At 38.6% G+C, this 16,950-nt stretch overlaps 1 protein-coding gene across 1 annotated transcript in view; it reads right to left on the bottom strand.

Annotated features, from left to right (window-relative positions):
• Nucleotides 1–16,950, bottom strand: part of JAKMIP1 (janus kinase and microtubule interacting protein 1) — a 141,461-nt gene continuing 124,511 nt past the window's right edge. The window contains exons 21-23 of the mRNA XM_030239075.2: nucleotides 5,500–5,565; nucleotides 2,731–2,775; nucleotides 1–251 (exon numbers count right to left, since the gene is read on the bottom strand). Of these exons, the coding sequence (XP_030094935.1) occupies nucleotides 219–251; nucleotides 2,731–2,775; nucleotides 5,500–5,565 (144 nt within the window). The 3' untranslated portion in view covers nucleotides 1–218. The remainder of the gene's footprint in view (nucleotides 252–2,730; nucleotides 2,776–5,499; nucleotides 5,566–16,950) is intronic.

Here is a 16,950-nt window from a genome sequence, read left to right on the forward strand (position 1 = left end):
AGAGTGTAAGTCTTGCTTGTAATTTTTTTCAGTGTTTATGATGTGCTGGTCCTTATTTGATTGTGAAATCATTCCAGCTTGAAGCCATATTTTAAAAAAAATCTCTAATTTTAAGTTCAAATATTTTGCAGCTTCAAGTATTATGCAAACTACTTTATGAAAAAACGCACCAATTTAAAGCTGCTTAATAAATATTTTCTGTATTTTTGCATGTGGACTCAGCTTTTCACTCCATAGCTTCTTTTAATAGCCTGTAAACAAAACCAAACCAAAATAGAAAACAAAAACAACAAAGAAAAGAAAAAAAAAATCTGCTGAGCTTTAGATAGAAAACATTACTTTAGAAGTATGTGTTTGTATTGAACCCTAAATTCACAGACAGCACAATATCTTTCTGAATGTTTTATACTGCCTTCAGAATAACTAGAACCAAAATTACTATCAATAAATCACCTGGTTTGCCTTGAAATAATTAACACTGTTGAAAAGTCCAACTATAACTAAGTCTCTTAAAATTGGCTTTTCTGTGTTAGATTAACTGCAGACAGATTCACCTCTGGCAAGATGAATTAAAGAACATTGCCCTTCACACCACCACCACAATGTGATGTGCACTCCTAGAAATGTCAAAAGCTGAGCAGTTATGTGGCTACACTGTCATTACCCCTGTGCTATCTTCCCAAAATGCTTATCACCAAGCTGGAATTTAATTACTTAAGTGCTTATTGTTAACAGGAAGAGTAGCACATTTGTCATGGTTTGAGAGGAAGTGAGTTTTTTGGGATGCTGGGGTCAGCACAATGCATTTTTTGAAGATTATTAAAATTTTCAATTTATTTTAATTTTTCTTTTCTCTTTTAATCTAAGGGGTATCCAGAATACTATCAGGTATTTCCTGGATGGAAACCTATAAATCCCTTGAATGCATAGTATGTCAAAATATTTTAAATGGAATTTTTAAAATGTTGGTGATTTCACTGTTTATTGAATGTTTATAAAGTATCTCTAGACTTGGCCAGTGGGTCTTTCAACATATTTAAAAGCATATATATTCATTCAGCTGTTAGCACTTCTAACTGGGACTGGTATAAAAAGCCTGGAGGAAATTCCAAAGGCAACAGCTTGGTGACTCTTTTAACTTTACTCTTTCAAACTTATGTTAACCAAAATAGCATCTGTCTTATCCAAAAATTCACTTCAAAATGTGGAAAGGTGAACAGTTTACTACAAGGCTTCATCTTTCTTCAAACACCTTTCTATAAGCATATGCTCAATTTTTTACAAAATATACAAAATTTCAGAAGCAATCCTAAAAATACTGAAAAATTTTGTTCAATTTCAACTACTTTTCAACTTCTAACAATCAATAGAAAGCTCCTGCACTGTTAAGAAAACAATAATACCTGAGAGTTACATTCTACCCATCTGCATCTGTTATCATTTTATTGAAAAATTTATTGAAAAATAAAAAGCATATGCAGCAATACTTGTAATGAAAGCTCAGAACAAGTTTCAAAGAGCATCAACAGAAAGATGATAATTGAACATACTGGACCTGAATAAACCCTAGAAAAAGCCCTTAATATTACAGGTCTGATTTGTCAAAATTATTTGAGATCTGGGCAGTAGACAATATTGTTTCATGCTAACAATATTGTCTCATGCTCATAACAGGGGCTAAGGGTAACTATTGTCATCATTCTTTTTCATCTACAGTACTGATTGCAGTTTCAAAGATGTTGAAAAAACTCCCAATATAAGGAGATTCTTTGAAGATAATTCACAACAGATTACAGAGAAGAAAAAGCTGAGAAATTTTGTAAAGGTAAAAGCATTGTGTATTATAGGGTTAAAAACAAAGAAGAAAAAAAAACCAACAGTAACAATACAAATACTGTATAACATTCAATGGCTTTAAAGCAGAGTTTAATCCTCAGTCAGGCTGCTGAGTTACCATCCTTCCTGAAAGGCAAGGATGGAAGTGTGGAACTTGCACTGCTCCAGGGGAGGGGACTGGAACTGATTTTCTCAACTGCATTTCCCTCTTGCTCTCTGTGAAAGTTGAGTACTGGTGCTGTGGCTCATGCCACAGCTGAAAAAAATCACTTTTGCACTGAGCTGAAAGGACCAGGACAGTGTGAAAGGACAGTGAGAGTGATGGCAATGTCTCAAGGGAGTGGCACAGAGGATTTTTATCCTCACCCTTTCTGTGCTGTGTCATACGCTGCAACCCTCAAATTGCCTCATAAAAGGGAAAATTTGTTATTATTTCCTAAGTTATTTCATGGCCTCAAGGATCTGGAGAAAGTGAAATCAACTTTTTATTTTGCATGGGTGGTTATGCTCACAGGGCTTCTTAGAAAGCAAAACTTGGGCCAAGTGATTCTTTGCCTCCTCTCCATCCAGCATGAGAGAAAGCAGGAACCTACAGCAATAACTAAACTTTGAGACAAAATGTACCTGCCCTGCAAGAATGGAAAGCACTCACTGCAGCTATGGCACTCAGTATCTTTGAATAAAAAATCATTTCTCATTGAAAACCCAATCACTTTCTGCAGAAATCCAGGAAGGAAAGTATCCAAGTTGGATTTTATAGATGGCTTTTCCTCTCTGTGCCAGTAAAACCAGTATGCCCTTCCTCATGGTTTCAGGGTCTTACAGACAATCCCCAAAACATGGTGAAATCTAGGAATCAAAAACTGAGTACAAAGGAATATAAAGAATACCAACCACACGTCTCGGCTCAGTTGTGTCATCAAGGCCACAGAATGAATGCTAGTGAAAAAAACAAAAAAAGGAACAAAAACTATAACATAAGATCAAAAGAAAATGAGGAAAAAAGAAAAGAAAGAAGATGTAAGATATGTAATATGAAATCCAGTGACATTACAGCAGTTAGTCTTACATCAATAATTGAGTTGATCTGAAAGAAAGACACAGTATACCAATCTTACTCTAAAAAGCAGTAAAAAAAATCAGTATTTGAGAGCAGTTTTACAACCGCAAAATCTGTGGATTTTTTAACTTCATATATATTAGGCTTGGTTTTGTGATTCACTTAAAGAAGTACTTATAATTACACACACTAAAACTTTCCTGAATCAAGGCTTACCAAGCCAAGGGCACAGCCTAAATGCAACTGAAAAAGCAGAGAATCAGCTTCCAGAAGACCACAGCATGTTTAAACAGCATTTGTTCCTAATATATCAACCCAGAGATTAAAACTGAGATTTTATATCATTCTTCTGTACAGCCTGTAGAAACAGGACAGTTAGCTGAAGAACCTATAGGGTAGAAATACTGTAATATTTATGTTCTGATATGACAGAATTTTACGCAATGCTTAAAAATTGAATCCACTCCTAAAGGAAAATGAAAAGTCATACTCAGACACAGTAACCGTAAGTGGTGCATTGCCCTTAGCTACCACCAGCTATAAATGTTATAAATGCTGCTGTTCCTTCAAAAGCATAAGACTTCTCTCCACAAGAAATTATTGTGCTCAGCATCAGTAGCATGTAGGTGTCAGTCTGCACCCTTTAACACATTAAACCTTTAGAACAATGAGGAAAAATTATATCATTCATCGCTTCCCTGACAACACAATCTTCCTTTGGGCCATCAGAATGGGATTTAATCCCAGGGAAAAAATAATTCAAATGTAATAGGGATAGAAGGAAGCCCTCCACCCATCCAGAAGCTGAAGGTCAATAGAAAGAGATGAAGCTTTTTTGAGGTCTCTTGCTAATGTAACATTAAAGCAAAGAGGATGTTAATCATTTTAACTCATTACCAGCTTTCTGCTAAGCTTGTGATTAAGCTCTTTCTTTTCCAGTGCTTTTCCACATCCATCCGGCTGATGAACCAGCAGAGATAATGCTATTTTCCATTTCCAAAATTATCAGTCTGGCTAATCCTATACCTGCTCTGTAAACTGCAATAGCAATGCCTTAAAGGCTTACATTTTGTCAAGAACAACATCTAGAGATGTTTATTTCTTAGAGCAGGGGGATAAACAGTAATATTTGAAATAATTAATATGTACAAGTATTGTCTATCCCTCAACATTTCTCTGCTTTGAGGAGCTAAGTGCAGCACCTTAGATATCACTGTCTGCTAGGCAGGAACAGCTTCAGGTACAGACATGGTCTGGGGCAGAAGAGGGCAAAGACAGCAGAAGAGCCCTTCTAAGGGTGAAGAGAGCCCTTTTAAGGGTGAACACTGCCTGTGTTTCTCTGCCAGTGCCAGCATGGAGCACTGTCCTCCCAAGGGATGCAGACAGAGCAGCCCCAGCCACGTCATTGTGGGGGTGACATGGTAAAGCAGGAATTAGCAACAGCACAGACAGCCCAGCTTCTGCAGGCTCTTCTCCTGCTCTTCCACAAACCCAGACAGGGATCACGGTCTGAAAAGTGCAGGACAAGGTACAGCAGAGAGGAGACAGCTACTGTGGGAGCAGAAGGGGCCGAGGAAGATGCTGAGGGAATTGGAATAGTTGCTGCAAGTGCAACTGGGAGAACTGTCACATCCTGAAAGCAGATGAAGGGATGCTAAGATCACAGAAGGGTGAGGAAGAAACTTTTCCATACCCAGTGAGTTACTCCCTGAATCCTCCCTCTGTTCTCCCAACCCCACTGACCCCTTTCAACTCCCTCCAGAGTCCTGCAAAAGCCTTCCTTTTGCCCTTTTACCTATTCTCATCCCAAGAGAAAAAAACAATGACTGAGAACGCCACAAAAGTCTCCATTCAGCCCAGCAGTAGGTTCATGTAGGATTACATGCCCACAAATGCTGAAGAAAATGAACCTGGGATGTGACTCTTGTTGGCATCTAGGCTCAGCAAAGGTAACATAACCAAAACACTGCTGGGGCTGGAGAAAGACCCATTGTCAGTCCATGCTCTGCAGAGCAGCCTAAACTCCACAGACCTGGGAAAAACCTGAGCTCACACTCCACAAACCTTGTGCCATCACAAGTTTGAGAACGACAGTGATACTAATTTGCTGTCTGAAGCCTTGATCAGAGCTCCTTCTTAAAAAAAAATCAGATCCTTTATATTAACTTTTTTCCATATTAAAACAAGAAATACTCCCTAACTGTAGTTTGACAGGCACTTCCCTAATTTTGTTTTATTTTTCAGTACTTGAAAATTTGCAAAGCAATGCTATCCAAAGAACAAGGCTGAGCTAACCAATTTTTTCAGCGACAAATCTTTGTTCCTTTTTGATCTAAACCACAGAAAATCCTCCTTCTACTAGTCTAGAGTCTCCCCAGGCTCCTTGATTCCTTCCTGTAATTGACAGAAATCCTGGATAGGAAATAATTTTGAGCAGATTAGGGACAGAGCTGCATTTCATGCCACAATGACTCAAACTCAAATTTTATCTTGTCTTAAAATAGATTTTGTGATTAGGTTAAGTACTATTAACATCAGTGCAACAGAGAAAAACAATTTTTTTATGGGAAAAAAACTCTGTTGGTACACAGACATAAATTTACCTTTTCCTCAATTTCTTTGAGTTGCCTCTTTTGAAGTTCTATTTTATCTTCTAGATCTCGAATTCGCTGGAACAGAAGAAGCAAAACAGACATTATTATACCTAATTTGAAAAGCATATGAATCAAAAAGATAAGAAATGGGTTAAAAATAAAGAGAAAAAAATGCCCATTATTAATGGAACACTTCATTTTCAGTTATATTAGGCATCTCCATGGCAGAATTTTCCATGTTTCCATGAAACCATGGCAATTCAAACAAGCTGCATGTTCAGAATGTCATATTTATACCAGGAAGTGTACGCATCACCACTCATTAATCATAATTTTAACATATACACACAGAAAATTCCATTTTGCATCAAAATTCTTTTCCTGTGCAACTGCCAGTTTTTCTGCTTACCTAGACAGTCAGCAGATGACACTATCACATTTCCTTTTAACCCTTAATTTTCTTTTCCTATAAAACATAACCATGCTTCTAGCATAGTCAGGCGATACCACAGACATGAGAATGCACAGATTTTCAGTTTATCACAAAGATACCATCCAGAGACTCAGCTCTGTCCTTTTAGCAGTCACCTCCCACCAGAGCCAGTTTCCTTCACTGTAGCTCCCCATATTTTTAAGGATTTTTCTTCAGTTTCACAAAAATTCTTCAAAAACATGACTGCTGCTGTGTCCACATATCTTCTTCTTTTCTGTATCACATATCTCCTTTTTTCCTTTCTGCAAGTCACACTTCATTTTTCTTAGTTTTTATTTTTCTTTTGATGTTGGGGGTCTTATACAATTTAGATGCATTTTATTACACTTTCAGTATATTGTACTTTTTACAGATAAAGTAGGTTACAAATAATTTTTCTATAGGCAGAAACCTAAAATCTTCTACTAACAGTTACTGGTGATCAAGAAACAAATTCACACAATGAGTTTTTTTGGGGATTAACTACCCAATCTCAGACTGGCCTACACCAGCTAGGGATGTTAACAGTTCCTGAATTTGGAAAGACAAATTATCATCTCCTCTAATGTGGCATAGGTGAGTACAATTAAAGCAGCTGCTGCTGCCTCACTCACAAATTATTTTCTGACTCTCAAATTGATGTGAACAACAGCACCTCTTTCAAAACAATATCCAGTCACCACTGACAAACCTGTGTGCATCAGCTGCTGCTGGTAGTTGTTTACCTGCATTCAACTCTCAGACCTCAACAGGGTAAATGCTCCACACTCATTATAGCCCAGGACAGCTGCAGCAAGGCAGCAGCTGAGCCAGTGACCAGACTGCTTTGGAGAAACACAAAGTTTGGCCTGAAGAATCACAAATCTAACCTGGAACTATTCCAAAAACGAGGTACACAAGCCTGCAGTTCCCTTTTCCTAGGGCATGCTCCCTAGAACACAAATATTGAAGACAAGCCATGAGCAGAAAAGCTTTGATATGGCTGCTCCTGCTTCAAAATGGAAGATTTCACTTAAAGCCTGTTTTGAATATTGTACATGCAGTGTAAGTCAATCAGAATCTACACTATATCATACTGCAGTGCTCAAGGATTTCCCCAGATAATGCACAAACCAGCATGAACCAGATTACCCTCAGGTGACATAAGTGAATGCACCTCTGCTGACAATCACAAATGCCCCAAGCACAGCTGTATTAATTTCACTTTTCCTCTATTCCATTTAAATTGATTTATAGCTCATCTACACCCTGTTCAAGGCAAGCCTATCTCCCAAGTGATCATCTTCATATACTGCATGTAGCAGGAATGTTCCAATCACTGTGAAAAACCATGGGGTGAGAAGCAGGCAGTTGGTATCACCCCCAACATCTCTAATCCATCAGGTTGGACTCCTGTTTCTCTCCTACTCTTTACAGTTATGCTGATTCCTGCTTCTAACCACATCCCAGACCTGAATGACAGACTTCAGTTCTCCAGGGGTTGTGTGATTTTACCTCAGAGCATCTGGCTCTGACACTCTGTCCTAAAATTTGACCATAGCAAGATAAGTGGAGAGAAGCAATTTTCTAAAAATGTCATTTTCAAGATTTATCATGTAAAGGTATTTTTAAGTAACTCCTGAGACTTTGCCTTAAAAAAAAAAAAAAAATTAAAAAGCCACTGAACATCTGGAGGCTTTCTCACCTCAGGGTTTAGAGCAAGTGTTCCTCTCTAAAAGAACAAGTTAATTAGGATAAGATGGCATTTTTAGGATTTGGGAATTCTGCTAATCAAGTAAAAATCGAGGTGTTATTACTCCTTCATGAATTTTTCATCTTTTCAAGACTACAGCTATCCAGCTATTTTCTCCAACTATTCAGAACAGTTCTAAAAAAGGGCTGAGGCTTCCATTTTCCAATTCCTTCCCATAATAACTTAAATTTTGGGAGAAGAAAGATAGAGAATAGTTTTAAGGTGCAGAAACATATACTTTCTTAGGCATCACTTAAAATACAAAGACAACATACCAGCTGAAAGAAATACACAAAGGATTGAATTTCTTAGCATTGAAAATCTATAAAAACTCTCAAAACAACTAGATTGGTAACAGTAAGGCAGATTGTGTTGGTTTGGCTGGGGTAGAGTTAACTTTCTTCCCAGTGGCAGGTGTGGGGCTGTGTTTTGGATTTGTGCTGAACACAGGGTTGATAACATAGAGATGTTTTTGTTATTGCTGAGCAGAGCTTACACAGAGCCAAGGTCTTCTCTGCTTTTTCACCCTCCACTCTGGCAGGGAACTTGGAGGTGAATGGGAGGCTGGGAGGAGACACAGCCAGGACAGGTGACCCAAACCGACAAATGGGATAATGCACACCATGTGACATCATGCTCAGTCTATAAAGTGGGAGGAAGGCGGTGGGAAGAGGGGAACTTTTGAAATGGTGGTGTTTGTTGGCTCCAGTCCCTGTTACATGTGATGGTCCTTGCTCCTCTGGAGATGGCTGAACACCCGCCTGCCCATGGGAAGTGGTGAATGAATGTCTTCTTTTGTTTGGCTTCTCTGTGCAGCTTTTGCTTTCCCTATTGAACTGTCTTTATCTCAACCCCTGAGTTTTCTGGTTTACTCCTCCAATTCTTTCCTGATCCGGTCGGGGAGGGAGGGAGTGGGTGAGTGGCTGTGTCAAGCTTGGCTGCCAGAGGGGGGTAAAACCACAGGAGCTCTGTTTGGTGGCCAGTGTGGGGCTGAAGGGTTTGGGATAACAGCAGGTTCAGCTGGGATGCACTAGTCTGAATTTACAGCTCTTGGAGCTGTTCAGCCAGGGATCAGCAGGCTCCTGTTTCTGCTCTGGGCCTTGATTACCTGATTGTATATTAGACTCTACTGCCCAGTAGTGGCCACTTGCTGCTTTTCCTGCCTGCTGCAGTGCTGTACTGCTTATCTCCTCCCTGAGTTGTGCCTGGGAATGTTCTGATAACGGGCATGGTGCAGGGCCTGGGCTGGCAGGAGACCAGGGCACTGCTGCTGCCCTGCACAGGGCAGAGACAGCCTGCAGGGCAGACACTGATGTGTATGAATGTGTGCTCAGAGCTGCCCCACACTTGGTGCTGGGGGCAGGTGATTGTTTAAACAGCTTGTATTCCTCATATAGGAGTGCAAATCACAGTGACAGGATACTTGTGCTGCCCATGAGTAATATTTTGTAACTAAGTTCTTTGCTGCAGAAATTAAAGAGTCCAAATTTAGACAGGCCAAAATGTGTTTTAAAACACAACCTTGGGCTGGAATTGTTCATCAGGTATCAAAGATTGGGGTTGTTTGCTCCTAGCTGTTTACTTGCTTTCCCCTGGAGAATTATCCAGGAGGATGAAGTGGGTGTAGCTATTCCCATGAATATCCTCTGATTGCTCAGGGACAGACCTGGCAGATAACCAGCATAGTTCAGCTATTTATATATACTGAAAAATATGATTTAATCACTTATTTCCATTTAAGTATAGAGAAAGCCTTAGTATTTAACACATAAAAAAAATAATTTCTCGTATTGTACCTATCTGCATTTACTGCATTGATGACAAAGACGACAATTTCCAAAATACAACTTTAAAAAATACATGTAAGATAAATAATCATAGCTGTAACAAAAAAGCATCTTCTAGACATGTTTATCAGTCAAAGGCTATATTTAATTACTGAGAAGGAAATTACACAAAAGTTAGAGATACCAATTAAGACCAAGGCAGGACTGTTTGAGATTCATTGCGAGCCTTTGTATCTTTGCCTACTGTTCCTTTAATTTGCAAGAATTACCAATCAAGAAGCTGTGGACTCAGTCTCAGATTCCAACACTTGCTTAAATGCTTTCAGTATATTCTGATTTGTTTATGTTTGCAAAAGTGTGAATGTGACAACAATGAAATAGTTCTGCATGATTTGTTATCATGAAATTCTACATACTTTCATGTTTCAGGATATAAATTGATGATCATTAAGTTGAGCTTTTCCTGCTATGTGGTATAGAGTGGTAACAATTGTGCTGTAAAAAATGCATTCAGTTCTACCCATGACATGGCTTGCAGGAACCTTGCAAATCCAGTATATTTTCAACAGCACATAAAAAGTGTGAGGAAGCAACAAAATTGACTCTGTTTTGCTCTCAGAACTTTGATAAGCCTCAGCTGAAAGGAAAGCCACAGGCTGTTCTTCTTTTCCTTTTTTAAAAAGAGAGGGATGGGAAATATTGATAGGCAACCTGAGTCCAGCAGAGTGTTTGTGTTTCCTTTGGAGTCCCTGGCTTGGTCACAGTCAGAGTGAGGATTAGGGACAATGCAGAGCAGTGCTCTGCTGGGTTCTAGCAAGTCCTGTTTCCCTGCAGTTAATAGCTGCCCCTCAATCACAGGAGAGCACCTTTTTGGGACTGACAGGATTCATGAGAACAACCCTGTGTAGTCAAATCATGGGGCCATACAATGGAGTTACTGTAGGCAAACAAAGAGCCATAGTCAGGCAAAAACAGGACAATGGGAGTGCAACCATGGAAGAGAGGAGAGCAAACATAAGGGACGGACTCCTAACACTCTCCACCTTGCCTGCATTCAAAACCAAAGTGACAAAATAATGAACATTTTATTACAATAGCAAATAAAATCTCATTACAAAAATTCTGGATAATAGATGGTGCCTTTGCAAATACTCCTTGCATGGAGCTTCCCTGAGCTTCAAAAGAAGGTTGGACCAGCCCCCATTTCAGCATGGCAGACATCTGCTTGATAAAGAAATCATTCTTGCACTAGCAGTGAGTTTGCTGCCTCTTCTGAGTGAGTGCTCCCAGGCAGCCACGGTGCAGCCAGGGCAGAGCATTCCCTGTGCAGAGCTATCAGCAGATGGCTCTGCTGGCCAGGCTATGCTCAGCAGCAGCTGCAGCTCTGCCAGGAGTGGGGCTCAGCTCACAGATCCACTCCACTGCCAGACAGCCACAGAAAAAAAGATGCTCAAGATGCCTTACTTATTACTTAGTTGTGATTTAAACAGGCTTTTAAGTTCCAATATAAAACTTTCCTTCATAGTAGTTACACATGCAGCATGTGTACAAAGGCAGGAGGCACAGATGTACCAGCCTAAAAATGCTAACAATTAGGTAAGGGAGAGCACACCCAGAAGGGTCAGGCAGCTAAAGCACACATTTCCTTTGGAAGTCTGCAATGCCAAGACAGGCAAAGACTGTCCCTTATGCAGGCACTACATATGACATTGTTACTAACAGAGTCACAAAAGGGACGTTTGCCATCAGTCAACCACAGTTGTATAAATTATGTGTTCACTGACTGCAGGCTTCTCCAGTTTAATTCCTGGAGTGATCCCAAACACAAAGGGCTGTCCAACTGCTCCAAAAGCAAGAAATTTCACTTTTCTTTCAGCAGTAAAATTAATGTGCATCATAAATGCTCATAACCCTCAATTTCCTTTCACCTCATGGTAGAAACTTCATTTTTCTGGGAAACAGGATCCACTTCTTGAAGTCCAGTGACTCACTTAAGCAATTTTCTTTGGTAAACTTGGATGGCAAGGGCCTTCCAGTACTGTCAGGGAAATTAAGATAAGTCAGTTCTCGAGTAGCAGAGGACTGAGCCATCAAGATGGGACATCCCAGCAGGTCTGACCTTCCTGCAGAGTGGGAGTGTCTAAGTTGGGTAGAAGCATTGCTTTATAGGCAGTATGGTACCTGAGCTGGCTGGCCTTGGTGGGTCCAATTCAGGTATCCCTGCACCTGCAGCTCAATTTTCCTGATAGCTGGAAAATTTCCTGCACCCTTGTACAAGGGAGCAGTGACACTAATCAATCTGCATCCAAGCTCAGCAAGAGGCTAGATAATCCTGGGTGCAGATTGATTAGTATCATTACTCCCTTGAACAAGGATGCAACAAAAAGGATAAAACAGTATTTAAAACTGAAGACAAAGAGTCCAATGAAATCATATTAGTACACTTCCAGTAAAGAACCAGCCAGCTACTGATTTCAAAAGACAAATTTCTGTCATTTGTACCATGCTTTGGTTCCTGCAGCTATACTGCAACCCCAAGGTTGCAAGGCATATCTCAGGGAAATCTGAGGAATCAAAGTTTAGGCAAAATGCAAGCAGCACCATGGTGGATGTGTGCCTGGAAATATTACTCTACTTTCACTAATAGAGACATTTCAGTAACACCGGCTTAGAGGACTCAGCTTGTGGTTTAGCCAAAATGACAATATTGCTCCATTTAAAAAGAAGAAGGTTAATGGCATTCCCACACAGAACAGATGAGGTATGAGTGCTCAGCATGTGTTTTAATAGCAATCCATCTACATTAAGTACCATTCCCATTAATACTGCTCCCCTTGTAAAGGAGCACTGAAATAAATGGAAATCCTTAGTCTGAGTTCAGTGAGCCCTAGATTGCAGTCTCAGAGATATCATTCTTACACTGGAGGCAACATTTCAGCCCAGTAATGGTTCCTTATAAATTTAGACATAGGAGGAACCTCAGCAATACAAAGAAAGAAAATTGATCTGAGATGTACAGAAGTGCCCCACTGCACTTAAATGCCAGGTCCAGATTTCCTTCCCTAAGCAGCCGAAATGTGTGCACTTCCTCATTTGATTAAACTTGTCTTTCAAGCTACCTCAACTTCTGATGAGAAATTGACAGTGTCACTTTACAGTTACATGGTGCCTTTCACAGATTCTGTTGTGTTTTTTGGTTTGTTTTTTTTTTTTTTTTTTTTGTACTTGATGTCCCAGCTGCCTTTTTAGTTACACACACAGACAGAATTTCTGCATTTTCTATCTATTGGGCAGTGATGCAGGCTACATGAAGTGGACTTCTTCATCCCAGCCTTCTGTCCTCTCCAATTTACCCACAGGACTAGTCAGACATTCACAGTCCTGAACCAACACCTTGGATAGCTTCAAATCTTCAAGAAGCTTTGTGAAACAATGAAAAATCTATCAGGAAAAGAACTTTTGTGACAAATTTCGTCTTTCAGGCAATGATCACCACATCATCCTTCATTTAGGTGTCAAAGTGTAGAACTGATATTCTTGTTCCCTAATAAGTAAGTAAAGATCCCACTCATATGAATGTACTGTTTTTACAGACAGCAATACCAAGAGGATTAATTAATCTAACTGCAAAATATGCTACTGCACTTGTGAAAATACAGGAATGCACTAATAAGGATGGTTAGAAATCACCTTAACAGTTCCTGTGACACACTCTTATTGGATTTACATTCACCAGCAAATCCAAGAAAACAATTTGATAATTTTAGCACAAAGCAGACAAAGAAGGATTTGCTAAGCTGCTTAGAGCCTGGCCCTGAAATGTTGGAAAGGTTCAGGTTAATGTCCTTTCACAGGACAGGCTACATCTGACATCAACCATCTCTGAAGCCATCTTATGATCAAGAAGGTATCTCATTCTACAGCAAAATTTAGCATGGGAAAAATCTTATCAATCTGACAGAGGGAAGAATCAACATTGTTTCATTACACCATTATTTTAAGAAGATTCTCCTCACTGTTAAGACACAGGTATGTAAGATCTTCAGCAGTGTGAATGGCATAACTATGTTAGATGTACAAATTTAAACAAAGATGAATATAAACTGACTTGCCTTTAGCTGTTATTCAAATCACTAAAGTGATGGATAAACACATTCTTTTCTTGGGCTTTTTTGAAATCCAATGCATTTTAACAGCTGTTTAAAAGCATGTAGTGTTTGAACAAGACAATTTGCATAGGCAATTGTCACATGCATTACTCAAGCTGTTGGATCTGCTGCTGGAAGGGGTGTGTATTCAGAAATCCAAATGTTCCCTTTAATCCCATATTCCTAGAATGTAATTTTGCATAATGGTCATAAGGAAACAAAAATGCCACTGCAACAGCATTAGTTTAAGCTGGTTTTGTTGACATCTTATTTTACTTCATGAATGAAAACTTAATGTAAATTTCAGTCAGTTGCATATGATAATAATAGATCATTTTGGATGGACTGTACCCCTCTGATTCTCAATCATATTTTGTTTGCACAGCAGGTAAAAATTTCATTCTTTTCTCTGTTCTGCAGTCTAATTATAATCCAATTAATAGTTACTGATGTAGGAGAATTGTTCTTTTTAATATTTATTATGCATCTGTAGTTTCTTTATTTGCCTTTCTGAGGAGAATGAACCTTTTAGCAGCTGCACTCATGCATTTCTCAGCAAATATATTCAGTCACATTTGTAGTCCTAAACCAGTGAATTTTATGAATGCATTCAGCCCCAAATAACTATCTGTTATAATCTGATACAAATTACTATATGTATGTAGTATTTATTAGTAAACTTGTTTCATCTTTTTTAACACCGAGAATCTTTTAATTTATGCAACAACATATTTTCATATCTAACAGAAGAATATCAGCAGTCCTATTTCTTTTCATTAGGGAAAAACAATAATTTAAGTCATATTCGATTTATATTTACACAGAATGGAGAATGGCTGTGCTAAGTCTGTGTGTTTTGTCTTCTCTCAGAAGACAGAACACATTCCATGTGTTAAAACTGACTCTGTGACAGCCTAGACACATCATCAGGCAGGAAAAGAACCCCCACAAGCATAATGTAATATTTATCATTAAGTTTAGATTATTTTACATTCAGATATTTAAATAAAAAATTCCCATGTAGGTAATTATAATGATATATGTATGCATTGGGCACATGAAAATACACTTATCCTTAACTTCTCCAACAAACTTCACATACTTTCTCTTTTAGCCTTGCCTTTCCTCAGCTCCCACTGGCTTTTCCTAAGAATCAGGGTACTCGAGAGGATTTCAGCATTCAGATTTCACATAAGAGTATTCTTCATACTAATATTATTGCAGGGCATACAGTTGCTCTTACTCTGAGTAGAACCTTAATCAAACATTGGTTAGGACAAAGAGAGCAGACCTTTCAGATGTATTTTTTTAGGTACAGCAGTCCTGCTATCACCATTTATTCAGACAAGTAGCATCACTAAAGCAATAAGCAAAGCAGACACAGCTGAAGACTATATAAAGAAAACAAACACAGGAAAACACTGTAAGATGAACATATAGGAATTATTAAAATTAACCCTCATCTGCCATGCATGTCAGCTGTGGGAAATTACAGAAGTTTATTGTGATATTGTCATTATAGCAATAATGTGCTGGAAGACTCCATGCTCACTCCTGCATGACAAATCAATACCACAGGTCAACCATGATTAGCCCAGTCATGATGTGCTTGATGAATATTGATGACAGTTATACAGATGTGGTATATCAGATGCTTTTAAGAGCGATTAATGAATATAAAAATTCCATTGTCAACAGTAATCTATTATATTTTAAACAACAAACTACAGACCATTAATACAAAGGAAAAAAAATTCAGGGGTTACCCTAGGTGTACCTTTTCATATTGTATGCAAACAGCTAGCACCTTAACCTTTGAGATTCAAAATAAAAACATTAAACCATTAAATCTAGGTAGATTTGGAGGAAAAATTATCTGAGCCTCCCCAGTTATTATTATAGCAAGGTTCATAGTAATACTTCACCTCATTTGTAAATTGTGTGACACAGCTGTGAGTTTTTGACCAAGCCAGCCTCTCTGGCACAAGGCAACGTGGCAGAGGAGGGGTTGTCTTTAACTTGTCCTCTCTTTCACAAAGCATTGTGCCAGAGAGGACAGATTTAATACAACACCTCCTCATGCCTATCAGGGAATATATTTTTACATACCAGTGAGGTACACTGAGAACAGAATCCTCTCTTCCCAAAAGTGTTCCCATCAAATATTAAACCTTAATAATTCTCCTTGGGTGAGAAGTAAACACCAACCACCCTCCCCTCTCCAAACAAATATCTATTATAAATGGCTTAGCCAATATGATCATATAGATATGGTGACATCCAACCCTATGGATTTGTAAACAAACTGCTCTCCCAGCATGGGAAAGTTGTCCATATAGAAGAGAGCAGGAAGAAGTCATGGGGCAATGGCATTTACCATAGCTTTGTGTGGCCTTTAAGCCAGAAGAGCTGTGCCCTCAGTAAAAACTGCTGGTCAGAAAAAGAACTAAGGAATTTAGTGAAGAAAATTAATTGTTGTTTCTCAATTTCAAGTGATATTTTGACATTTCAGGATGGAAAAGGACATTGGTGCTTCTGACTTTTCCTTGGTGTCCACAAGAAGCAGGCCCCACACCAGCAGTGAATCCTTCTCTAGGGAGTGGCACTTGGAGGTCAGTCCCTGCTCTGTCCTAAAGCTTTGCCTCCTTCTGGTAAAACATGCAAATAAAGTGGTCATTTCTGCTCTTCTTACTTTTGAATGAACCAAACTGGTCACGAGAGTAAATGCCCTAGTTTAATGAAAACATAGTTAAAATTTTTACAGCTATATTCCAACTATTAAAAGCTGGAATTGGATGAGTTCAGCAGTTCATAGATGGTTTATATTCAGGTCTAGAACTAAAGTAATGATTTTTTTTTACTCTATAAAACTGAGCTTCACCCAAGAATATTCTAATTCAAGTTAAAAGAAAACACACTCAGCTTAGTACAGTACTACAATACAACTTAGGGGGAAAAAATCACACTTTTTGATGGCACAATGAACTAACCTATCTTTTATCTTTCTTTTTTTCTAACATTTTTATACAAAGATAAGACTGCTCTAGGAAATTATTGGACTACATTAATAAAATCTGTCTTTCATATACCTTCTGACTGGCAGCAGCCATTTTTGGAATTGTGTGTCAATCTGCTATCCTTCAAGGATTTTCTATCTTCTCTTTGGATTTAAAATAACTTCAGATATTCAGATGGAATCAGAATAAATTACATTTCTATTATAAATTTTCTTCATGTTTGAATACTGCCAACAGTGCAATTTGAATAAATCTATCCTAATTTAAAACCTGCTTCTGCTGACTTTCCCCAGTTTCATACTCC

Source organism: Serinus canaria, chromosome 4 (assembly GCF_022539315.1).
Source record: "Serinus canaria isolate serCan28SL12 chromosome 4, serCan2020, whole genome shotgun sequence".
NCBI lineage: Eukaryota > Metazoa > Chordata > Aves > Passeriformes > Fringillidae > Serinus > Serinus canaria.